The 26,260-nt window shown below is 40.1% G+C and overlaps 1 protein-coding gene across 5 annotated transcripts in view; it reads left to right on the forward strand.

Annotated features, from left to right (window-relative positions):
• LOC115224576 (arf-GAP with coiled-coil, ANK repeat and PH domain-containing protein 2-like) overlaps window positions 1–26,260 on the forward strand; it is a 310,532-nt gene that overhangs the window by 265,145 nt on the left and 19,127 nt on the right. For all 5 annotated transcript variants that reach the window (XM_036513288.1, XM_036513289.1, XM_036513290.1 and 2 more), the window contains 7 exons: window positions 4,566–4,718; window positions 10,319–10,427; window positions 13,515–13,633; window positions 16,213–16,338; window positions 16,920–17,084; window positions 18,250–18,464; window positions 23,266–23,385. In XM_036513288.1, the coding sequence (XP_036369181.1) occupies window positions 4,566–4,718; window positions 10,319–10,427; window positions 13,515–13,633; window positions 16,213–16,338; window positions 16,920–17,084; window positions 18,250–18,464; window positions 23,266–23,385 (1,007 nt within the window). The remainder of the gene's footprint in view (window positions 1–4,565; window positions 4,719–10,318; window positions 10,428–13,514; window positions 13,634–16,212; window positions 16,339–16,919; window positions 17,085–18,249; window positions 18,465–23,265; window positions 23,386–26,260) is intronic.

Here is a 26,260-nt window from a genome sequence, read left to right on the forward strand (position 1 = left end):
CACATATGTATTTGTGTCTGTTCCCCCACTGCTTAAAAAATAATGTTGGTTCATGTCCCTGTAACTTAGTGACCAACAGAGTAAGCACCAGACTTCAGTAAAAAAAAATCTGGGGTCAATTTGTTCTGCTAAACCCCCTAAAGGCAACGCCCCAGTGTGGTTGCATTCTAATCAACGTTGAATAAAACATATTTGTATAAAGTTTTATTTAACACATTCAAGTGTATTTGGACTTGGGAAGACCTTTCACTGCAGAAGTGGCCTTGGAGAAGATTCTTCTGGGCAATGTGTTGAAACACTGGGCTATGAATGATGTTATTGGAATGTAAATTCATCACCTCAGTGTATCTGAGCATTTATCATTTAATATGACTTCCCTTTTCATGAGATAGTACATTGTTGTTTGACTGCATTTTCTTGCAGCTGTGATGACCACATAGCAGCCCATATGTGTTGTGTGGTTTATGGACTTGATTCATTTCACGGTTTCTGATTGTATGATATGGCTAATTATTGTTGGGAACTAACTTTCAACTACATCCTCTGGAGGAAATGAATAAAATACGAAAACTTGATGATTGGTGGTGGGAGGTGGCGAACAGGAACTTCAAGATTTGCAGATGGTTTCATTTAGAATATATCTAATTGTGTCTGTGGTAGCTTAGTAGTTAAACTATTAAGCCAGCAACATTTCGACTGAACTAGTTGATAGATTACACTTCTGTCCTTAAGTCAGCACTGACTGAATGGTCCAACAGTGTTACACTGCCAAAATTGTGACTGGTTATACAGTGTTACACTGCCAAAATTGTGACTGGTTATACAGTGTTACACTGCCAAAATTGTGACTGGTTACACTGTTACACTGCCAAAATTGTGACTGGTTATACAGTGTTACACTGCCAAAATTGTGACTAGTTACACTGTGTTACACTGCCAAAATTGTGACTGGTTACACTGTGTTACACTGCCAAAATTGTGACTGGTTACACTGTGTTACACTGCCAAAATTGTGACTGGTTACACAGTTACACTGCCAAAATTGTGACTGGTTACACAGTTACACTGCCAAAATTGTGACTGGTTACACTGTTACACTGCCAAAATTGTGACTGGTTACATTGTGTTACACTGCTAAGTTTTTGTCCACTCTAACTGCATAAGATCATCATCAACATTTATTGTCATTTTTCCATGCTGGCATGGGTCGGACAGCTGGACAGGATCTGGCAAGCCAGGGACTGCACCAGGTTTCATGGTCAGTTTTGGCTTGGTTTCTATGGCTGGATGTCCTTCCTAACACCAATCACTCTACAGTGTGTACTATGTGTCTTTTATGTGGCACCATCACCAGTGCTTTTTATGTGGCACCATCACCAGTGTTTTTTATGTGGCACCGGCACCAGTGCATTTTATGTGGGACCGGGCATGCACACCAATGCATTTTACATAGCACTTCAGTTTTAGGATCTCAATTCTATTGTGGTGGGTCATTTCAAGCATAGCAATGTGCCACACGTCTGGGCTCTCTGTCATCCCCTTGCTTTATGGGTCATCCTCTCAAGCAGGACATAATGCCAAAATTCTTGGTTGTTGCCTTTGTAAGGCTCAGTACTCAAAAGGAACTTGGCCACTTTGCTCCCATGGGGCCCAATAATTCGAAAGGAACTCAGCCACTTGCTTCCATGAGGTCAAATGCTCAAAGGATCAGTGTTTTGAGATCAGCCTTCAGTATGTCGTCCCATGTCCCCCTCTTCAACAACTTCTTTCCTCTGCAAGTGATTGGCACTTCATTATGCAACTGTCCTCATCCATCCACATCACATTACCAAACCAGTGCAATCTCCTCTCTTACTGTATATAATTCCTCCTACGCTCAGTGTCTCTCAATTCACCAATTCTCTGTTGCACATGCACACTGACATCACACACCCTGCAGAGCATACTAGCATTCTTCCTCTCCAGCCATTGCATGTCCTTCACATTCAGGGCCCATGTCTCACTACCATGCAATATTGCACTTCATACTCTTTCTCTTGTGCCTAAAGGCGGCGAGCTGGCAGAGTCGCCAGCAAGTCGGGCGAAATGCTAAGTGGTATTTCGTCTGCTGCTACGTTCTGAGTTCAAATTCCGCCGTGATTGACTTTGCCTTCCATCCTTTCGGGGTCGGTAAATTAAGTACCAGTTACGCACTGGGGTCGATGTAATCGACTTAATCCCTTTGTCTGTCCTAGTTTGTCCCCTCTATGTTTAGCCCCTTGTGGGTAGTAAAGAAATATATATATATATATATATATATATATATATATATAATATATATATATATATATATATATATACACACACACATATATATATACATACATACAGGGTGGCCCAAAAGTAGGTTTACAGTAATTCAACTATCTCTTTTGCATTCCTATATTAGCAGTTTAGATCTTAATTATAAAAACTATGAAACCCTTATTCTATGCTAATTTAGTTAATTGTAAGATAGAAATTTAAATGTAATAAAATGTTTTAAAAGAAATTTCAAATGACTACATGATAACTGTAAGCCTACTTTTGGGCCACCCTGTATGTATGTATGTGTGTGTGTATATATATATATATATATATATATGTATGTGTGCGTATATATATATCTATATATATATTTATATATATATATATGTGTGTGTGTGTGTGTGTATATATACATGTAAATATATGTGTATGTGTATATTTAGATGTGTGTATATATATATGTATATATGTGTGTGTATATATATATATATATGTATAGATTATGTGTATATATATGTGTGTATATTTGTGTGTGTGTGTATATATATATATATGTGTGTGTGTGTATATATGTGTGTGTGTGTATATATATGTGTGTGTGTATGTGTGTGTATACACACACACGTGTTTATCTATGTATTACTGATTTCACTGCCAGTGTTGCGTCTACAGTAACCGAGTCAGATAAACTGCATCACACTGTTATCAGAACATTAGTGGATTTACATTCCCCGAAGCAAACATTTTAATTTGATAATCCAAAGTCTTCAATGTCTTGTGCTGCAGAGGCAACGACAAACCTATGTAAAACAATCAACATCAACACACAAAAAAAACGTATATTTTGTATTGTAATTTTTCTCACCACACCACCCTCACGAAAAAACGCATTTGTGTTAGATTATTTGAATAACCATTTAGTCATGTTGTATCTCAGGTTATATAGTTTATCGTAGTATTAATATATTTAATATATAATATAATAAACAGAGAATTGGTAATTCAACATCCGTTTGTAATCATACGATCTTGTTTGTTTGTGTGTGTGTGTGTGTGTGTGTACGTACATCTGTCCCCATTAAATAAAATTCACGTGGAATGCAATATGCGTCCCACCTCCCAGCCTCATTTGTACCAGTCTTTAACAGTGTGGGAGTGGGTTCGGTGTGGTGGTGGTGGTGGTGGTGGTGGTGGTGGTGGGGAGATGTTCGACAAGGTGGATGAAATTTTGGGAGAGGCGGGTGGGGAGTTGGGGGGGGGCAGAACGTTATATAACACACATCCATTACGTGAAACATTTTTTTAGTTTCCACCAAACAACCTTCAATGAAAATGTTTAGTGGAGGATGTTGTGCTTGAGGTGGGTGGGACAGAGGGTGGGGCTCGGAATGGTTTAAAGCAGAAGCCCCTCAAGAAGGAAGCGTAGGGGTTTGGCGCTTGGTTTAGACGGAAGAAATACAGTAAACAAACAGTGGTAGGTTGTTTTATTTATTTTTTATTTTTTTGCTGTCCTTGATCCTTTCAAGCACTTTGCAAATTCTCAAGAAAGTGAGGAAAAGTGAACCTTCAAGAGGGCACATCCATCCGTATAGATGTGTGTGTGGGTGTTTGTGTACCAGTTGTTGTTTAATCTAGGTGTTCTCAATCCTCAGGTCGCAGACAAGCCAACCCCTGTACTTATTTCTTAAGTTATGGGATCTTAAAAATTGGCACCAGTTGCTAAGCAGTGATGGGGGAATAAGCATACGCACGCAATTTATTTTTTTCCCATTATCTCTATGAAATCCACTCACAAGACTTTTGTTGGCCTAGAGTTAAAGTAGATGGCACTTGCTCAAGGTGCCGCACAATGGGACTGAACCCAAGACCACATGGTTGGGAAGCATGTTTCTTAACCACACAGCCACACCTGTGCCTATAATGCACATCATCATCATCATCATCGTTTAACGTCCGTTTTCCATACTAGCATGGGTTGGACGGTTTGACCGGGGTCTGGGAAGCCAGGAGGCAGCACCAGGCTCCAGTCTGATCTGGCAGTGTTTCTACAGCTGGATGCCCTTCCTAACACCAACCACTCCGTGAGCGTAGTGGGTACATTTTACGTGCCACCAGCACAGGTACCAGGGGAGGCTGGCAGCGGCCACCAAAACCCCTAATCTCTAAAGCATGAAGTAGTCAGTTGTCCTTCCATTGTCCACCTTATACACCATAGCCATGACCATGTAATTCTATGATTCAAGTTTTATTTATTGAAATATCGCTTTCTCTCATTGTAGGCGCTGGTTTGCCATTCAAGACAATCAGTTGGTTTATCGGAAACGCTCCAAAGACAGCCAGACCATAATGGAAGAAGACCTACGCTTGTGTACCGTGAAACCTGTCTATGAAATTGACCGACGTTTCTGCTTTGAAGTTGTCTCCCCTGCAAGGTAAGTGTGCCCCTCCCCCCACTTCCTTCCTTTATATTCTCTTGATAATCTCTCTGGGATGCTGTTTTTTTTTTTTTTTTGCTAAGGGTTCTTTTGTTTTACTTATTGAATGTTAATGGCTACCAATCCAAAATGGTGAGTTAGTGAAACAGTTGGTATTTTGAAATGGAAGTTTTGTGGTTATCTGCTCTGGCTCTTTGAGTTCTGATGGCAAAGGCTGTGGTGATGCTAGTTCCAAACTCTGTCTTGCTTTTGCCTTTCTCTTGGGCATAGTCAGTGCACCCTCTGATTTTTACCTCTTCCCAGCCATGAAGTTGTTTTTGAAAGGAAAGCGTTTCCCAGATGATGCAGCCTTGATTTCTGAAGTCACGTCGTGGTTGGAGGACCAAGCTGGGGTCTTCTACAAAAACGGTCTCCAGAGCTGCATCAAACGATGGGAGAAATGCGTAACTCTGGGTGGTTCCTATGTAGAAAAAGACTAATAACTGTGCCATGTTTCGTTGCTCTACTGCTATGGGAAGTGGGTCAGGGGCATTACTTATTGAACGCCCCTCGTATGTTATGGCGAAAGTGTGGATAATTTCTAACTTCCCCTCGTATATTGATTTCAAACTGTAGCACAAGGCCAGCAATTTAGGGGGAAGTGCTAGTTGATTACATCAACCCCAGTACCCAACTGGTACTTATTTTATTGACCCTGAGAGGATGAAAGGCAAAGTCAGCCTCGGCAGAATTTGAACTTAGAATCTAAAGAAGGATGAAATGCTGCCAAGCATGCTAACAGTTCTGCCAGCTCACTGTCACTGCCTTAGTGGTATTGTATGTATATATACATTTATATATATTTGAAGTAAAAGGACAGCGGAAGTGAGGTAGACCGAGGAAAATGTGGAAGGGACATTGAGAAGGGGGGACGCCCAAAATGTATCAAGATGGGTGTGAGGGCAGTTGCTATGGCATTGAGGTAGATCCGGCCACCCCTGTTAATGAGGACAAAACCTGAATTCCAAATGATTGATGATGAAGAAGAAGAAATAAATATACAATGTAATAACTATATTTACATTATATATGTAATAATTAGATTATATATTGTGCACTTTATCTCATCTTGCTCATGATCCCCTGGGAAAAATTCTCTTGCACAAAACCAGTTTTGGTGCCAAAAGAAAGTGGGTGACTGCTGTTACAGACAATAACATCTTGCTAGGATGATAGTGTGCTTTTGGGGTGAAATTTTGGTTGCTATTTTTAGCAGGTTGCAGTGACCCTATAGTCATTGGCTTATAGTGCAATGAAACGGTGGGTGAAGTATAGATAAGATGGAGCTGGGGGGCAATGGGGAGATGAGGTGGGTGGGGGTCAAAGTAAAAGCAAGACAGAGATGGGGTGGTGGTGGTAGGGATGTTTGAGATAATGATGATGATAACAGAAATGATGAGGCAAGCTGGGATGTTGCAGATGATGAAATGAACTTGGTGGTGTTGGAAATGGAGGTAGGCCAGGGTAGAATGGTGTTGGTAGGGGAGGCAGGATTGATTGTAGAAAGGCTTCAAGGATTGTTGTAGTAGTAGTAGTAGTGATGGTGGTGGTAGTAGCAGTGGTGGTGGTAGTGATAGTAGTAGTGAGGGTAGTGGTGGTGGTGGTAGTAGTAGTAGTGGTGGTGGTGGTAGTAGTAGTGATGGTAGTATTTTTAGTGGACTAGATTTAAGTAACTGAATGTCTGAAGGGCAACTCCTAGGTTTATTACCTTCCGTGATTTTTTTTTTACGACCAGTGTTGGTACTTTGGCCTAACTTGAAACCCCATGGCATAGACAACTGTGTACTTAAGAAATTCCCTTTACAAGAATACGGCTTCAGATTCGATCCTCTTGTGTGTCAGACATCTGGGACATTTGTCTTTTACTTTTGCCTCAATTTAAACGATGCTCTGCAATTGAGATTTAGTAGAATGAAACTGAATAAAGTCTGCTGTGTGTGTGTCTATCTGTCTCTCTCTCTCTCTCTCTCTCTCTTTATCCATCTACCTACCTATATATATTGATCAGTGATTTTTGGGCAATTATAATCCCCATCAGCATATATGTATACAATTATGTGCTTTGATTTCAGCATCAGAGCATTTTAGCTCTTATTTCTAGCCATGTAGGTGTTTCTAACACCCTGGTCATATTTAGTGACAATTATAGTTTTCCTTTTTGGCAGAAGTGCTTGTCTCCCCTTTGCAAACATAAGGACACAGGAAATGTGTCAAGGCCGACAGGAAGCGTTGCTGCTTCCTAGGGCTAAATAGCAGTAGCATGATTCCCTTCATGGGACTGTCACATTAAGTTGACAGTATACAACTACTTTATCGTACCACTATATATAAAATATAGACAGCAATCCGTAATAGAAATAGTACATTTCTAAATATCTCAGAGAGATTTATGCAGTAGTGGTACGATAAAGTAGTTTTGTAGACTTGCCATACTGGTGCCATATTTCAGTCCCACATTATTGCTATTATAATATTTGTTGCTTTATTTTTTCACTTGATTGTTGTCGTAATATTACACATGCGGTTCCCTTAAAGAATTACTTAGGTGTTACTCTTGCCATAAAGAGTGAAAGGTGCTTAAGAGAGAGGGGGGTGTTGATCACTTTATTAGTTGCAAAGCCTTTTTCAACTAACATACATGGCCAATGCCGGGTAAGCCTCCCAAATCCACTCATAAGGCTTTGGTCGTCTTGAAGCTTTTGTAGAAGATACTTGGTCCTGGTGCCATGCAGTGGGACTGAACCTGGAACCATGTGGATGGGAAGCAAGCTTCTTACTACACAGCCATGCCTAAAGAGAGAGAGGGGGGAAGGGAGAGAAGCTAAAGAGCTGATTGCTGTATGGAAAGTGAAAGTACACTTAGGTCCTGATTCTGCTATTACATACATGCCCCCTCTTTAACTGTGGATTTCGTATCAATATTGCTAGTAGAGGACGTAAAGAGAGGTAATATCCTTGGGTATTGCTATCACATAGCCTCTCCAAAATGGCCATCACAACTGCCACTATCTTCCAATATGCTACATCGCAACAAACCAGTAAGGAAGCCTTTCTGTGGTTACTCGATATGCTTTAAATAACAGCTGAATCACCTCCAGATCACACCCTACAATTCTTCCCCCCCCCCAAAAAAAATGACATTTTGGATAATGTTCCTTGCACATAGAGAAAAAGATGGGATGGGCATTGCTGGAATGCCATTGATCATAGGTCTATTCAGTTAGCTCTGACCTTGGTTAAGCAACAACACTAAGGCAAGAGTTGTCTCTGTATGATCATTCGTCACTGGTAGAAATAGAAGCCAAATACCCTCATTGTACCCTGTTGTCTTCAAAACAAAATGTAAGGTCACATTGAATAATGTTGTCTTAGGTTTCTTGTGCCATGTAAAGAACAGGCAGGATAGTCAAGGTTGGAAAAATTTTGAATGCAGGTCAAAAGGGGTCAAGGTTGTCTTGAATTTAAAGAACACTATCAACTACTACTACTACTACCACCAACAACAACAGCCGTTCAAGAATTTAGACCTGGAGATCTCCATTTCCAGTGACTTCGAGGGCCACCTCCCAGTGGTGTCGGGTGTCAACGAAGAGCCCTCGACTACAACAAGACGTCCAAAGTTTGTTTTTTTTTCCCCAAGGTCTGGGGTCTCCCGACCCTAAGCCCTAGACCATCACCTAATCACCCTTACCCGGCTTGTTGCTTAACAACAACAACACAACCACCACCACCACCAGCAACAACAACCACCACTACTACCAAACATCACTGCCACCATTACCAACACTGCTGCTGCCGCCACCGCCAGACCAGATGGTAATCTGACACCATTCCTCCATAATTGCCCCCCCCCTCCACACCCCAGCAGACATCATGTCCTGTTTTCCCCTCTGAGATAACATTTTAATGGAACCATCTGTGTTCTTTTAGCATTGATAGATTTCCTTCTGTCTGCTGCTGCTGCTGCTCTTGTTGTTGGCGCTGTCATTACTGACACTGCTCCCGCTGCTGCAGATGATGATGCTGCTGCAGTTGTTGTTGTTGTTGCCATCATTGCAGTCGTTGGTTTCCTCTTTGGGCTGAAGTTCTGAGAAGGAAAAAAAAAAAAAAGCTTCTTGAGTCAGCAAATTCTTTGCGGGTGTGATGTATAAGGAACAACACACTATGGTATTGGTACTTACTAATTGGCGGTCATTAGTGTTACAAAGAATGCCTTGCGCTATTCATTCCAACTTTTGGCACCTTGAGTTCAAATCCCACCAAGGCCAACTATGCACTTCATCCTTTTTGGCGGGGATGGGGGTTGACTTATAATGTACCAGTGTCCGGAATGGTAAATTGGCAGAACTGTTAGAAAGATGGGTCAGATGTGTGGCTTAGGTGCCGGCATGGCCACTAGTGTAAGTGTGGTCAAGAGTGCTGGTGTGGGTGCCTGATAAGAAGTCTGCTTTCCAACTACATGGTTTCAGGTTCAGTTCCACTGTGGTCCCTTGGGCAAATGTTTTATTTTATAGCCCTGGGCCAACCAATGCCTTGTGAGTGAATTTGGTAGGTGGAAGCTGAAAGAAGACGTACGTACGTACGTATGTATGTATGTATGTAAGAAAGAATTAGGAAGAGGCTTAGAAGGAGGGAACCTGTGCAAGGGAGAGAGTGTTGCTTTTTGTGTGTGTGGTTTGTGGGAGGAGGGGCTTGAGTTGTGCAGGTCTGGTGAGCCATCAAAAATCTCACCCATGATTTCGACCCATGATAAACAGTGATGTGGCTATTAAAATTCACAACAGGACATGTGTAAAATGTGGAAGGGTGTGCCTCTCAGCTGGAGGTCTGAAAAGACTTGTTAAGAGAGTGCATAAGGTGGCACCTGTTTCTCCTGCCTGCCAGCCAGCACAGTTGTCCAGTATGTAATAAAATGTGTAAAAGTTTGGCTGGGCTTAAAGTCATATAAGGGCATCACATGGCATCAATAGTGAATCATTTCAGTAAGTCTTTTTGGCAAAGGCTTTTCTTGTGTAATGAGGGTGCAGCTATGATGCATGTATGCATATCATATATAATTAATTAATAAATAAATAAGTCTGAAAGAGGTGGGCTTCTGTTGGAGGCCCGTGAAACTTTGTCACATGAAGTCAAACCAAACTGTTTTAAATGTATCATCATCTTTGTTTAACATCCACCTTTCATGCTGGCATGGATTGGATGGTTTGACAGGAGTCAGCCAGCCAGGCAAGGAGCCGGCCAGGCAAGGAGCCGGCCAGGCAGAAGCCTGCATCAGACATCTATGTGTTTTGGACAGGGGGGGGGGGTTACCTTTCCTAATACCAACCACCTGGCAGAGTGGACTGAGTGCTTTTTAAAAAAATCTGTGTGTGTGCATTGAAGGTAGGAAAAGTTGTTGGCCTTTCAGAAATAGTTTTTGAAGTTGCTTCGAATAAAGGCAGTACTCCAGCATGACTGCGGTCAAATGACTGAAACGGGTAAAAGAATATATATATATGTATGAAAGAAAGAATTTTTCTAAATCACAATAACTTCTATTCAACTCTTTCTCCTTGCAGGAATCACATTCTACAGGCAGACTCTGAACATTTGTGCCAGAAGTGGATCAGCGCCATTCAAGCTGGAGTTTCCAAAGCTTACAGTTCTGAGAGTAATCAAACCGATGAAGTAAGGACCTTTGTTCATCATTACTGTTGTTAGAAGAGTGGAAGGGTTGAGTCAGTAAAAGGGCTGAGCTTGTTATGGTGGAACAGTTGGTAAAGTACTGGATGAGATGTTTTTGCAACACTTAAGTGCACTTACATTCTGAGTTCAAATCCTGTCCTTGATTTAACTTTGCTTTTCATATCTTTTTTTTTTCATAAGACTGTTTCCTTATCTTTTCTTTCTTTTTTTTTATCTTTCATCTTTTACTTGTTTCAGTCATTTGACTACAGCCATGCTGGGGCACCACCTTGAAGGGTTTTAGTCAAAGGACTCCACCCAGGACTTATTTCATTTTTAAGCCTGGCACTTATTCTATCAGTCACTTTTGCTGAACTGCTAGGTTATGGGGATGTAAAAATAACAACTCCAGTTGCCAAGTAGTGATGGAAGAGACACACACAGAAATATAGCCCAGACGAGTAATAATGATGATGGTTCTGGGTTCAGTCCCTGGGCGTGGCACCTTGGGCAAGTGTATTCTACTATAGCCTCAGGCTGACCAAAGTCTTGTGAGTGGATTTGGTAGACGGAAACTGAAAGAAGCTTGTCATATCATCATCATCATCATCATAATTTAACGTCCACCTTCCATGCTGGCATGGGTGGGACAATACACACACACAAGGGGATGCAGAAAAGTTCCTGGCTTTCTAAGGGTATTATGAAAGGCTTGATTGAAGGCCCAACCTTCTGAGTTCTTTTTTCAAGGCTTAGAAAAAATTGAAGCACCATTGCAGTAAGTGTGTGAATCTGAGAGGGGGTATATGTTCAATAAAAATCATAATTAACTGATCCTCCTGTATTTTCTTTTATCCAAAGCCAGGTACTTTTCAGCAAACCCTTGTAAGCATTACATACGACAGAGCAATCTGAATGCTAATGAATTAATAGGGTTAAGGTAGATTCACACACAGACATATGCACACACACAGACACACACATACATGTATATGCATGCATACATGTGCATGTCAGCTTAAGAAAAGGAGGCAGCTACAAAGTCAGTGACCAGAGTGACAAGTTGGGTGGTGTGTAGTGGTGGTGGTAGGGCAGGGAAAGATAATGATGAGTTAAACAGAGACTACCAAACACAGCAGATGAGGAAAAATGGGCGGGGACTGAAGGTCACAACAGATTTCAGGAATGTTACCACTGTGCATAGATACATGTTACAACATATCAACGTATACAGACGTGATTAAGATAAGAGTGGAAGGGTGGGAATATAGAAGATGAGGCATAGGAGCAGGGATGGAATGTGTACATCAGTCTTTTATCATGTGTCTTGTGTTAGCCATTGGACTGTGGTCATACTGGAGCACTGCCTTGAAGGGTTTTAGCTGGACAAATTGACGCTAGTACTTCTCTTTTAAATTCTAGTAATTATACTGGTTGTCAAGTCGTAAGGACACATACACACCTATATATATATATATATATATATATATATATATATATATATATATATATATATTTCATCATCATCATCATCATCGTTTAACGTCTGTTTTCCATACTAGCATGGGTTGGACGGTTCGACCGGGGTCTGGGAAGCCAGAAGGCTGCACCAGGCTCCAGTCTGATCTGGCAGTGTTTCTACAGCTGGATACCCTTCTTAATGCCAACCATTCCGTGAGTGTAGTGGGTGCTTTTTACGTGTCACTGGCACAGGGGCCAGAGGAGGCTGGCAATCGGCCACGATCAGGTGGTGCTTTTTATGTGTCACCAACACAGACGCCAGTCAAGGTGGCGCTGACATCATCCACATTCAGATGGTGCTTTTTACGTGCTACCGGCAAGGGTATCACAACTACAATTTCCATTTGATTTTTATTTTGATGTTGATGTCGACATACTTGACTCAATAGCCATGGTCAGTGTTTCCATGTTGTTGAATCAAGTATAATTACTATAGCTACACCTGGTGTGGCATAATAAAGTGCCCTTACTATAGATATGGTCAGTGGGGAAGTGTGACTGAATACAACACAGTTACTATGGCTATGTCAGTAGTAAAGTTGAATATGATATATTTGTTATGTGTGGTCAGTGGTAAAGTTGAGTATAGTATATTTAAGTATGGTCAGTGATGTAACACGACAATGCAAATTTGTTGCAGTGTCTATGGTCGATAGTAAGTTTGACTACAGTATTGCTATGGTCAATGGATAAGACTTGAATTAGAAAGTATTAGTTTAATTATTCTTATATATCAGCTGTAATATGGTATTCAGTACTAGTTCGATATGTATTCAATACTAGTTTGTGTTACTGAATTTTCTGATTAGAAATAAATGAATCGTATGGACTTGTACCATTTAAATTTCGGTTAAAGTAACATTCCAGGATCGACTCCAACTGTGGAGATGTGTGTGTGTGTGTGTGTGTAAATGTACATGCATACACATTCAAATATGCATACCCACACAACACACACACACACATATATACACACAGAGGCATATTTAGATATATTTTAAATATGTACTTACATACACATATGTAATCGTATATACATATATATATACGTTATATATATATATATATATATATATATATATATGCACACACACACACATACATTTGTGTGTGTTTAAAAAAAGCCAGTTAATAGTATGTATATATGCATGCAAATATACACACACACACATGTATCTGCGTGCATGCATACATACAATTATCTTAACAACTCTGATTTTTTTTTTTCATCTACCATTGATTGTTTTTGATAACTATTGTTTAAAAATAGTGTCACAGTCAACTGCAAAACCCAGGAAGACGTGCTTTATGTGAGAGAGTTAGTATTATCAATTGACTACTTAGTATTTTAAGTCTGTTTTCTCTTTCATCATCATCATTGTTTACTAACAAATACTGTTGCAGAATATTTCACATGGAAACCAGCTCATTTCTCTCTGGGGAATTTAAAACTAAAAATGATGGTGATGGAAGAGGAATTTTTTTGTTTTGTTTTTTTTTCGTTTTTTTTTTTTTTAAATCTTTTTCTCACTTTGACTGGTATTCTTTTTTGTTCATTTGTCTCCACAGAAAAATGAGAACTATGGAACCAGTGGCGGCGGCGGCAATGTTCCTGATAATGTTGGTGGCAACTCTAACTCAAACTCTCCCTCGACACAGAACTCGAAACAGCAAAGCAAGTCCCAACTGTAAGTATAGCTGGTGACTCACTCTGCCACAGTCATACTCTGAATAACTAACCCATCCATCCATCACCTCCGCGTACTATTCCTGAGAGGGTTTCTTGTGACATTGTCCTCAAGCACCTCTTCTATAGGGCCCTCTCAGAAGCATCATTAGACATTCTTGTTGGATTCTCAGGCACAGACGTGACTGTGTGGTTAAAAAAATGCTTTAAAAATATAAAAAAAGGTGGTGAGCTGGCAGAAACGTTAGCGCACTGAGCGAAATTCTTAGTGGTATTTCGTCTGTCGTTATGTTCTGAGTTCAAATTCCGCCGAGGTCAACTTTGCTTTTCATCCTTTCGGGGTCGATTAAATAAGTACCAGTTACACACTGGGGTCGATATAATCAACTTAATCCGTTTGTCTGTCTTTGTTTCTCCTCTCTGTGTTTAGCCCCTTGTGGGTAGTAAAGAAATAGAAATAGGTATTTCATCTACCGTTACGTTCTGAGTTCAAATTCCACCAAGGTCGACTTTGCCTTTCATCCTTTTGGGGTCGATTAAATAAGTACCAGTTACACACTGGGGTCGATATAATCAACTTAATCCGTTTGTCTGGCCTTGTTTGTCCTCTCTGTGTTTAGCCCCTTGTGGGTAGTAAAGAAATAGAAATAGGTATTTCATCTACCATTACGTTCTGAGTTCAAATTCCACCAAGGTCGACTTTGCCTTTCATCCTTTTGGGGTCGATTAAATAAGTACCAGTTACACACTGGGGTCGATATAATCGACTTAATCCGTTTGTCTGGCCTTGTTTGTCCCCTCTGTGTGTAGCCCCTTGTGGGCAGTAAAGAAATAAGTTTGGAAGCAGGTTAAGGGTTTGTGACAGGAAATGCATCCAGCTGTAGAAATTATGCCTCAACAGATTCCATCTGACCCATGCAAGCATGGAAAAGTGGACATTAAAATGATGCTGAGAAAGTAGGTCCTATTTGGCAGAATTATTATAGACAGTTATCAGCCATCATAGGATAGAAATGCCAACAGTGGATCTGTTATGCTTTGTGGCTATGTGTGTGTGTGTATTTTACGATGACCTTGCCTTGACATTATGTGATAGCTGTAAATGACATGCAAACAAGTTTCCTTTGATTCCAGTCTTCAGTACAAAGATGTCTATTCACAGGAGATATATTAACTTGCTTGGAAGTGGGTTAAGGGTTTGCGACAGAGTTTAGTGGCACTCACCCCATCTTCAGTTTAATGGCTGTTGGTGTGGGAACTGAGCCAAATTCCTCTTCTGTGACTTGCCAAGATTTTACCATTTTTCAGTAATGTTCCCATTACTTGATATTGTAAACATTTCTGTAAGCCGGCCTGTGCTGCTGTAGCTCTGGATAGACGTATGCCTATTAAATGGCAGACGTTTATCTTCAGCTGATGTTTCTACAGTATTTTATAAGCTGTAGTCTGCCATTTCATCAGTGCAAGGCTTGTCTCTACAGCTTGTAAATTCTTACTCTATCTTTGCTGTGATGGTTAACACCGATTCCTTTGTCAGAGAGTATGCAGCACGTGGGTGACATGACAAAGTCAGATCCCCCCCCCTGGTTTTGCTATGACCTGCAGTGAATGAGTAATGCAATGAAAACAAAGGTGGCGGTGGTGGCGGTAGAGCTTGCTATGAATATTGGAATTAATTTTGGTAAACCAAAGAAGAAAATATTCACTTCGTTTTATTTAGTGTTTTTTGTTTTTTCAAACATGAATTTCAAAGCAGACAATGTTATAAACAATAGCATGTAAATATTTGGGTTAAAAAAAAAACCCTTTGATTTTTATATTCAAAGATTTTTTTTTTTGACCCAGTATTTAAGATTGTATCTGTTTTAAGATTCACCATTCCCCACCACCCCACCCACAAGGAATTATTTGATGTTCTCTCAAAGTTTATAAATTCTTATGATGCCAACAACACATTCAGTATTTTGTTTCTATTAAAGCACAAGTGTTTAAATTCATGTTTTGTTTTTGAATTAATTCATCATCATCATCTGCTTTCCAAACTGGCATGGGTTAGATGGTTTGAGTGAAACTGGTGAGCAGGAGAGCTGCACCAGGCTCCAATCATGATCTGGCAGTGTTTCTACAGCTGGATGCCCTTCCTAATGCCAACCACTTTACAGAGTGTATTGGGTGCTTTTTACGTGCCACCAGCATAGGTGCCAGGGGAGGCTGGCAGCGGCCACGATTGGTTAATGCTTTTTACATGCCACTGGCACGGAAGCCAGTCAAGGTGGCACTGGCCTCGGCCACATTCGGATGGTGCATTTTATGTGCCACCGGCACAGGCATCACAACTACAATTTCCATTTGATTTTTTATTTTGATGTTGATGTACTTGACTCAATAGGTCTCCTATTGATGAATGTGAATATTAATAAGTATTTCATATAACAGAATAAGCTGAATACTAAAGGCTGAATATATATTTCTCATTTATCACCTGAAAGATTAATTTATTCTCTCTCTTTCTTTCTCCCTTTTTCACTCTCTGCCTTGCTCACCTGCTTCTATTTCGGGCATATTTTCAAAACACTCAAGACGTATGAACCAACTTCTATCTATACCTGGTAACGACCGCTGCTGTGACTGTAACTCTCCTGACCCACGATGGGCCAGTATTAACCTTGGCATAACGCTATGCATAGAATGTTCTGGAATACACAGGTAAGAAGCAATGTTTTCAATTGTCGTTTTCTTTAGGCAACGATTAAAGGCATTTTCCCCACCATTTCCAATATCTGTGAAGTACAATCCATTTTGTGTTTTAATTAATTTCGAAAATAATTAACTAATTGAATAATTTTGAAAATAATTGAGAAGTGTTTTGCTCCAGTTTCAACACCATTGTGTAGCACTTTAGACAGGTGTTTCTGCTGTGACCTCTGGTTGACTGATTGACCAGTTGAGTGGAATACAGCTGATGGAAACTGGGGAAAAAGGCGGCGAGCTGGCAGAAACGTTATTTCATCTGCCGCTATGTTCTGAGTTCAAATTCCGCCGAGGTCGACTTTGCCTTTCATCCTTTCGGGGTCTATTAAATAAGTACCAGTTATGCACTGGGGTCGATATATTCAACTTAATCTGTTTATCTGTCCTTGTTTGTCCCCTCTGTGTGAGCAGTAAAGAAATAGGAAACTGTGAAAAAGTCTGTTGTGTGTGTGTGTGTTTACCATTTTACCTCTCTTGTATAGTTTTGTCATTTCACTATCTTATGTACTTTTTTTCCCCTTTTCACTCTTTTACAGGAGTTTTGGAGTCCATATGTCAAAAGTGCGGTCAATAATGCTGGATGCCTGGGAACCAGAACTGTTGAAGGTCATGGCAGAACTTGGTAATGACGTTGTCAACAGGACCTATGAGAGCACCGTAGATGAATCCATTGCACCACATGCAACTCCTGACTGCACCAGGTAAGTGCAACATGCACCAAAACATATCCTCTACATTGTGCTATGCTACAATCAAACATGTGCCATATAGTGAGGGACACTACATGCATGCATGGAGGTAGACCACACCAATACATGTGTCTTTTTCTGCTACACTGCAGAAAACGTAAGAGGTGATGCTGAAAAAAGTTGCTGGCTTTAAGGGTGTCCTGAAAGGCCTGGTTGGAGGTCCAACCTTCCGAGTACTTTTACAGAGCTTAGATGCAACTGGATGTGTGAGGAATATGGTAGTTACTCTTATACACATGATAACAGCTGTTGATGCAACAGTTCTTGTGATGACGGTTGATATGCAAATGCTGACATGAATGTTGGTGTATTTACTGCTAATGAGAGAACTATTTATAGCATTCTTGATATGACTTTAATCTACATTTGGTGGTGGGATCCTGGTTCAGCAGTTGCAGGATTTTGAGCAATGTAAAATAACCTCTTATCCACTATTGTCCCCAGGTCTTTTCTGACTCAGAGTAGTAGCATTTATTAGAATCCCAACTGTGGTCTAATTAACATGTGACCACCCGAGCTAGGGTACCTTGAAATCATGGGATGTGAACTATTTCGGCAAATGAATCTTCCCAAATGAATGGCGAATGTCACCAGATGCAGAACAGATGAACAGACAACCAACTATCAGTGGTTAGGATCAACCAGTTCAGATAAAGACCTACTGCTATCATCTGTAGTTGCGGCATGTGCTAATGAGATATTTCAGCCAGGGAAAGACCAATGTGACTAAAAGCCAGGCCAGGTGTTCATGTTGCATTACTTGATTGAGACATCTGGTGTGGAAGAGTTACATTGGTCTGGGCATATCACCTGACCAGATGGTGATATGATCTGTTGCGTATTTGTGTATTTCCTCATGTAGGAGATGCCGCATCAAGTTGTCAGGTCACCAATCAGCTGATGTGCTGATAATCTAATTATTGAACCGACAGTTTGATGTGGCACCTACTACATGAGGATGTAAAACTTGATGTGGTTTGTACACGGCATCTTAGCTAGTGCAAATGTTGCTGTTAATGTAACAGAGATGAAACAGCAGTTGAGACTGTTACATGAGAATGTGACAAGATTGTGACAGGCAATGATACAAATTCTTTCACATTTCATTTTCGTACAGGGGTATCCGAGAGGCGTGGATAAGATCTAAATATATCCAGAAAGCCTTTGTTAGCAAATTACCTGGTTTCAAAGACAACAGCAGTGAAAAGATCCAAAGCTGGAGTGTACGGAAGCGGACGAAAAGATCTCCTGGTCGATCTCTCATCAAAGATGATAACTTGTCAACTACTCAGCCATCAGAGAAACTGGAAAATTCTAGTGACTTAATGAAAGGTATGTAATTTTAGATGTTTCTGTATTTTTGTCTGGTGTGTGTGTATGTGGGTCTGATTTTCTTTCTAGACGTGTGTGTATGTATGTATATATATATATATATATATATATATATATATATATATATGTGTGTGTATGTAGTGAGAGAGAGAGAAAAGAAAAGGAATGGAGCTACAATTAACAATTAGAAGTTGATCATTGGTACTAAATGGTCATAGCTTAACTGCAGTTAAAATAATATTTACAGCTGTTTCGGTTTGTTATTTTTGAGGTAAATTTTTATTTATCTTGCTCCATGTAACAAACATCGTCATAATGATTTAGAGTTTGCTGGAGGAATATAGACAGGAGAGAAAGGGAAAAGAAAATGGAAAAAAGTCGAGGTCCCTCAGTCATGCTTGCCAGCTATGCCATTAGCCTCGGTTTCTGGTTCTCTGGTTCTGGTTAGTTATTGATCTGAAGGCAGTGGCTGGCCAGCAACAGGGGTACTAAACAGAAGCTGCACCTCATAAATTAGGTGTACGTTCTACGTCCTTTAAACGTTAATTAATGAATGTCTAAGAGAAGCTGTTGGTAGAAATATTTGGAACTCCATGACATGCTAGTAGTAGTTTCTTTCAATTGTACATGTATCTGTATGTATGTATGTACGTACGTATGTATGTATGTATGTGTGTGAGAGGGGGAGAGAGAGAGAGAAAAGTTGCACATGGGAAAGTAGCACTCAATACAGCTGGAGTTTAACTCCTTGATTATAGAGATCAATAAAATATGTACTGGGGACAAAAACGATCAACTGGTAGGCAAGCTATGTGGTAAGTAGCTTGCTTACCAACCACGTAGTTCCGGGTTCAGTCCCACTGCGTGGCACCTTGGGCAAGTGTCTTCTACTATAGCCTCGGGCCGACCAAAGTCTTGTGAGTGGATATGGTAGACAGAAACTGAAAGAAACATGTTATGTGTGTGTGTCTGTGTTTGTCCCCTTGTCCCATCATCGCTTGACAACCGATGTTGGTATATTTACGTCCCCGTAACATAGCGGTTCAGCAAAAGAGACCGATAGAATAAGTACGAGGCTTACAAAGAATAAGTCCTGGAGTTGATTTGTTCGACTAAAGGCGGTGCTCCAGCATGGCTGCAGTCAAACAACTCAAACAAAGAAAAGAATACCATTCAGAGATGTCCCTCAGCTTGGATGAAATCTATAAAGGAATGTGTGTGTGTGTACACGTGTGCGTACATGTATGTATGTGAGAGTGGAAAAAAAATATGGATTCTTGTTCTTTTAACAATTTAACTACCATTAAGTTTGACAGAATGTTTGTTATTATTATTATTATTGTTACTACCATGCTGGGCAAAATGCTTAGTGGTATTTCTTCTGGTTTTACATTCTGGGTTCAAATCCCATAAAGGTTGACTTAGCTTTTCGTCCTTTCAGGGTCAATGAAATAAGTACCATTTAAGCAGTGGGCAGAGTCAATGTAATTAACTACCCCCACTCCATCCTCTCCCCTCCCCCCCCCCAAAAAAAAAATTTCAGGCCTTGCGCCTGTTGTAGAAGGAATTATTACTACAGATTGCAAAAGTAGCAAATTGGCACAGTCGTAAAAGTTCCCTGTGATATTTCTTTCCTGTGCCCTTTGAATTTAAATACCCACCCTCTGAGGCCAAATTTGCTCGTCGTATCTTCCAGGATTGAAATGTAATCAACAAGCCCCTTCTCTCAAATTGCGGCCATGTGCCTATGTTGAAAATGATTTATTAAAGATTGCAATTTGCATGATTTTATTATCACTTTAAAATGCTGCCATTTCCTGCATGCCGAAAGAGCAAGGGCAGCAAAAATCCTGCTACATCCACAACAGCAACCATTGCATTGCATGTTCTGCAAAATGAACTCAGTCACCTTTGCTATGGTTCTAATTTTGAGCATTTGTTTTATAAAATTTTATTAATTAATTTATTTATTTGTTATTGATTTTTTTCTAATTAACTCAGTTTCCACAATAGCTTTTCCTTTCTACTCTTAATTTGCAGAATTAATTTAGTTAATAATCCAAGTTAAAGGGTTTCTGTTATGTTTGTTATGCGACCTTGTTCTGTTCTAGCATGGGTTCTATGAACTGATAAAAGCAGGTGGCAAACCCAGCAGTTGTAACTTTTCTATTGTAAAATAGTGGTTCTACCTTGTTTACAGCTAGAGCTGACTGGGGCATCTTACTCAGAGGATGATGTGGATATAGTACCATAATATGGGAGATCTAATCCACTAGCTAGCATAACACCATTGTTACTGCTACTGCCAAAGCCTTGTGTGTAGATTTGGTAGATGGAAATTGAAAGATGCCTGTCACATGTTTGTGTGTCTTTGTGTTTGTGTCCGTTTCCCCATCACTTGACAACCAGTGGTGGTTTGTTTACACCCCTTTAACCTAGTGGTTTGGCAAAAGATACTGATGAAATGAAGAGAAAAGAGATTGCTCCTAGAAAGTTATCCTCCGAGGCACAAGTCCAGGCAAGGTTATTTATGGAAGCCCAGCCATCACCCATGCATACCAGCCTTCCCTCTCCATGCTATCAATGTTATCCAAGGGAAGGGCAAAGGCTGATACAGCTTGGCACCTGTGATGTTGCTGCTTATTTCTGCAGTTGAATGACCTCTTGCAATGTGAAATAGAATTCCTTGCTCAAGAACACAACACACAGCCTGGTCTGGAATCCAATTCACTACCTCATAATTGTGAGCCCAGTGCTCTAACCATTCAGCCATGCACCTTCACGCATGGCTGAATGGTTAAGTACCTGACTTTGAACAAAGATATGATAAGTCCTGGGGTCAATTTGTTCAGCTAAAGTGATTGGCAAATAAACAAAGACAAGGTTGAGTTGAGAGACCTTTTAGTCTTGTTGAAAATGTGAGAATCTCTTGGATGCTGACCCCAACACATTCTGTAAAGTGTTTGGTGAGAGGAAGAACACGTAGTAGTTGAAGTCGAGTCAAAATTTAAGTGTCTGAGTGAGATGTGATCCTTTCACCCGTCTAGGAGGGTAGACTTGACAGCAGCTAAGAGACAACATGTACTTCAAATTAATGATTCAAAGAATTACGGGATAAATTGAACAATGTCTGAGATGTCATCAAAGACAAAATTCCAAACTAAACAAGAAAGTTCAGTGAAAAAGAAAGAAACAAACAAAAATAAAAAAACTAAGAAACCCACTAATGTACTTATATCTTTTCTGAACACACAGTAAACTAGATTCTATGACTAACATTAAGAAAGCTTATTTGGTCAGCTAATGACTAACTAATATTAGAGCAGTGGTTTTCAACCATCTTTTATCCATGGACCTTTAGCCATTCAGTGTTTTTTTTTAAAAAGACCCTATTATGTTTTATATTTAAATATTAGGAATTTTGTAGAAAATTGTTAAAACATTTTGTGTAGAAGTATATCCAGTTTATCAATGAAAGCAAGATCTTATATGGACCCCCAGTTGAAAACCACTGCATTGGGGGGGGGGGTCTTGCCTGGTTAGATGGTGGCTAATATTGAAGAAAAGACAGTTCATAGACAGGCCCCACATGTATCACATGATATCAACTGCAAAGGTTTCAGCATTTCCTCTAAGACAGGTTAAGTGGTTTTATGACTTAAATTAGGCCATACTTAGACCAAATTAAGTTCTTTGATTTTTCAGTTTATTCATAGCAAAACCCCAGATGGCAGTTACAGTCTGCTACCAGACTTTTCTACTTAAACAGGATGTTAAAAATCTGTTCTGTCTTGTAATTTATTTCTTTGTTTTTTTATTTGAATCTTGGGAACCAAGAAATTTGTTAAAATTTTGTAATGTAATACTTCTTTATCTCTACCTGATATCAAAATATCGTATCACCCGTCAAGAACAATCCCACCCATATCAACCCCTTGGATGTTCTAATCTCCTATATCTGGATGTCCAAAACTCTACTCTCCTGTCTGGAAGTCTTAAACTCCCATATTCTCTCCAGATGTCCTAAAATCCTATATCCCTTCTCATTTTCCTCAACATCTGTACCCTCTCTCCTCTTCAATGTCCCAAACTTCTGTGTCCTCTCTTGGTGTCCTAAATTCCTGAATCCTCCTTCAGTATCCTAAACTTTTGTATCCTCTTTTCTTGATCTAAACTCATATCCTTCTCGGTGTCCTAAACTCCCATGTCCCTTCTCAGTGTCCTAAACTTTTGTATCCTTTCTTAATGTCCTAACCTCATAATATCCTCTCTCAGTGTCCTAACCTCATAATATCCTCTCTGTGTCCTAAACTCCCATGTCCCCTCTAGGTGTCCTAAACTTTTGTATCCTTTCTTAATGTCCTAACCTCATAATATCCTCTCTGTGTCCTAAACTCCCATGTCCCTTCTCAGTGTCCTAAACTTTTGTATCCTCTCTCAATGTCCTAACCTCATAATATCCTCTCTCAGTGTCCTAAATTCCCATGTCCCCTCTCAATGTCCTTAACTTTTGTATCCTCTCTCAATGTCTTAATCTCATAATATCCTCTCTGTGTCCTAAACTCCTTTATTATATCTGAAGGCCATACTTTCTTAACCCTCAGTTACTTCCTCTGTACAATGCAATTCCTGTCATTCTGTCATCCCAACCTCCACCATCCTTTACCATCTCGGTCCATTTGACAACCAGATATGTAATTTCTTATATTCTGACCAATTTAACCAGCTAAACCTGCATGCGGACATGCTTACTACCTATAGCCCTGCTTGCTTTCCTGACATGCTATTTCTATGGTTCCAGCTGTTCTTTCAGTATCCACGGCAACCTCGAAGGACAATGGCAATGGGCACCGAAATTCAGAAGTTCTTGTGTTTGGCTCCGATGTGGAATTACCTGAAGTGAACCCAAGTAAATTCCTTGGTAAGTATTTTCTTTAACTGATATTTTGGTTTAAGGTTCAGCTCCTTCATGCTAGACGTGAATGTGTTGGATGGAGATGCAAATATTGAGATTTACTGAATAAGTTGCTTCAGTAGCCATAAGTGACTGTTTAAAGAATCATCTGTGCTGTTGTGAAATAGAAGTGCTACTAGTTTACTTAGCTGTGTCTATAGATAGATAGGTGGATAGATAGATAGGTTGATAGAAAGATAGGTTGATAGGTAGATAAAGAGATAGATAGATAAGATGATAGATAGGTTGATAGATAGATAGGTTGATAGATAGATAGGTTGATGGATAGATAGATAGATAGGTTGATAGATAGATAGGAAAATAGATAGATATAGATAGGTTGATAGACAGGTAAGTAGGTAGGTTGATAGATAGGTAAGAAGATACACAGATTGATAAATAGATGTTGATAGGTAGGTAGATAAATAGATAGATAGAGCTAATAATAATAATAAGGTTAGTTAAAACAAATGAAGGAATTGTTCTTTTATTTATATGTATATACAGAAAGTCTTCAGATTTGGAATGAAATAAAATAAGATAAAGTCGAATGTTTACGTTAATACATTTCCTTGGAAAATTTGAAAATTTTCTGTATATCAATAAATTAAGAATTCCTTCAGTTCTTCTAATTAATCGTATTGTTATTACCAACGTATTACTCTGTACTCTACCAAAAAGTGTTTTCTTATATATGTATATGTGTGTGTGTGTGTGTGTGATCATTTAATCTCCATGTTCTGTGCTGGCATGATATGGATGGTTTGGCAGGATCCAATGGTTCCAATGGCTCTGCATTTTGCTCCGGTGTCTGTTTTGGCATGGTTTCAAAGACTGGATATCCTTCCTAATGTCAACCACCTTACAGCATATACTGGGTGCTTTTCTATGTGCTACCAACAGTATTGTGGTCACTGATGCAACCTCACAAGACTATGGAACCTACTGAAGTGTGTGTGTGTGGGGGGATGGTTGGCTTTATGCTGGGGTACAAAGGGGATAAAGCGTGAGCGGTGGGAGATAGAGCTGGTTCTTGCAAAGCAGTTGCATTGGCTGTTCGCATTTAGAAGAGATGGGGACAGTGATTAGAAGGAGCTGCAAAGCAATAAATAGGCATGAGGTGGATAGAAATAAGTTGGCAGTGGGTTTACAGGATTGTGTGAAGGGCATCGTATGAGGGGATGGGGCGGGAGACAGACTGCAACTATAAAAATTGGGTGGATTTGAAGGGTAGATGACCAGTGAGTGATGAGATGAAGAAGATAGAGAAGATGAATGCGAAAATGTGTTGAGGGTGGGTGGGCAGGTTGACAGGATGGCAATGATGATAGGGTTGACTGGAAGGAGAGAAAAGAGGGAAATGGTGCAGTTTGGGTGGGGTGCAGGATTGGTGATGGTGTTGGGGTGGGAAAAATGTGGGAGAAAAGATGAATCTGTGTGATGCGTGGGTGGAGATAAACAATGTTAATGGGGGAAGAATAGCCCAATGGGTGAAACGGTACTGGTATTAGTTGAAATGAAGGCGGCGAGCTGGTAGAATCGTTAGCACGCCGGGCGAAATGCTTAGCAGTATTTCGTCTGCCGCTATGTTCTGAGTTCAAATTCCGCCGAGGTCAACTTTGCCTTTCATCCTTCCGGGATCGATTAAATAAGTACCAGTTATGCACTGATGTCGATATAATCGACTTAATAGGTTTGTCTGTCCTTGTTTGTCCTCTCTGTGTTTAGCCCCTTGTGGGTAGTAAAGAAATAGGTATTAGTTGAAATAATGTCATATTTAGGGAGAGCTGCAGTGGTGGATATGATGAATGATAGGAAAAGGAGGAGGAAGAAGAGATAGGGTGAGGTGCCCATTTGTGTAAATATATACAGTTATTCCAAAACTCAATTTTGCTGAGGTAGGTAGGGGTCTTCTGGAGAACTTCATATCAGCAGACATCTCGATTCTTTGTCAACTTCTCTTGTGAGACTTCAGGGTCCTGAGGTCAGCTTTCACCACATCATCCCATGTCATCCCATGTCTTCCTCTTCTGCAAGTTCCAGCCACATTGAGCAATCAGCACCTCTTCACATAGTTGTCCCCATCTGTATGCATCACATGTCCATTCCTGCACAGTTTTCTTTCTTGCACACTAACATTGGTTCCTTTTTTTTTATCCAGTTTTTCTTTTCCCTTTTTTTTGTTTTCTCAGCACATTTGTTCTGTCATTCATGCACACTTACAATGCATATCCAACGGAGCATGCTCACCTCATTTCTTTCCAGTCTCCTCGAGTGCCCCATGTTCAAGATCCATGTCTCTTTACCATGTAGCATTGCAATTCAAACACAAGTATCATACACTCTGCCCTTCATTTTGTAGGAAAAGACCTTTGTTGCCAACAACGATAATAGGAGCAACCACTTCCCTTGTTGATGACATCTCTTCTTAAGTGGCAAAAGCTATCAACTACTTCTACGCCCAAGAAATTAAGGGGATCAAGTTTGTTTTTAGAAAGCACTGCTCCATACGAAGCTTATGTTCTTTGCTAGTCTTTTTGTGATTTCCCTACGTCTCCTGTGCATCCGTAGCCTACATTGGGTACAACATTTAGAGTTTATATCTACTCCTGTTCTCCATACTGAGCAAGGCCATTTCTTTGAAGGTACCAGGGTCCTGTCTTCTTCCCTACTTACTAAGACCTTTATCTTTGCTAAGTTCACCTCAGGATTCTAGGTTTAGCTTTCATGCATGGAATTTCTCGTGTGTTTGTAGAATGTGCTGCTCTAGTGCAGTTCAAGCCCCATGAATCACTACCATGCAGCATTGCAGTTCTAACACAAGCCTCATGCAATCTGCCCT

This window comes from Octopus sinensis, linkage group LG25, assembly GCF_006345805.1.
Source record: "Octopus sinensis linkage group LG25, ASM634580v1, whole genome shotgun sequence".
NCBI lineage: Eukaryota > Metazoa > Mollusca > Cephalopoda > Octopoda > Octopodidae > Octopus > Octopus sinensis.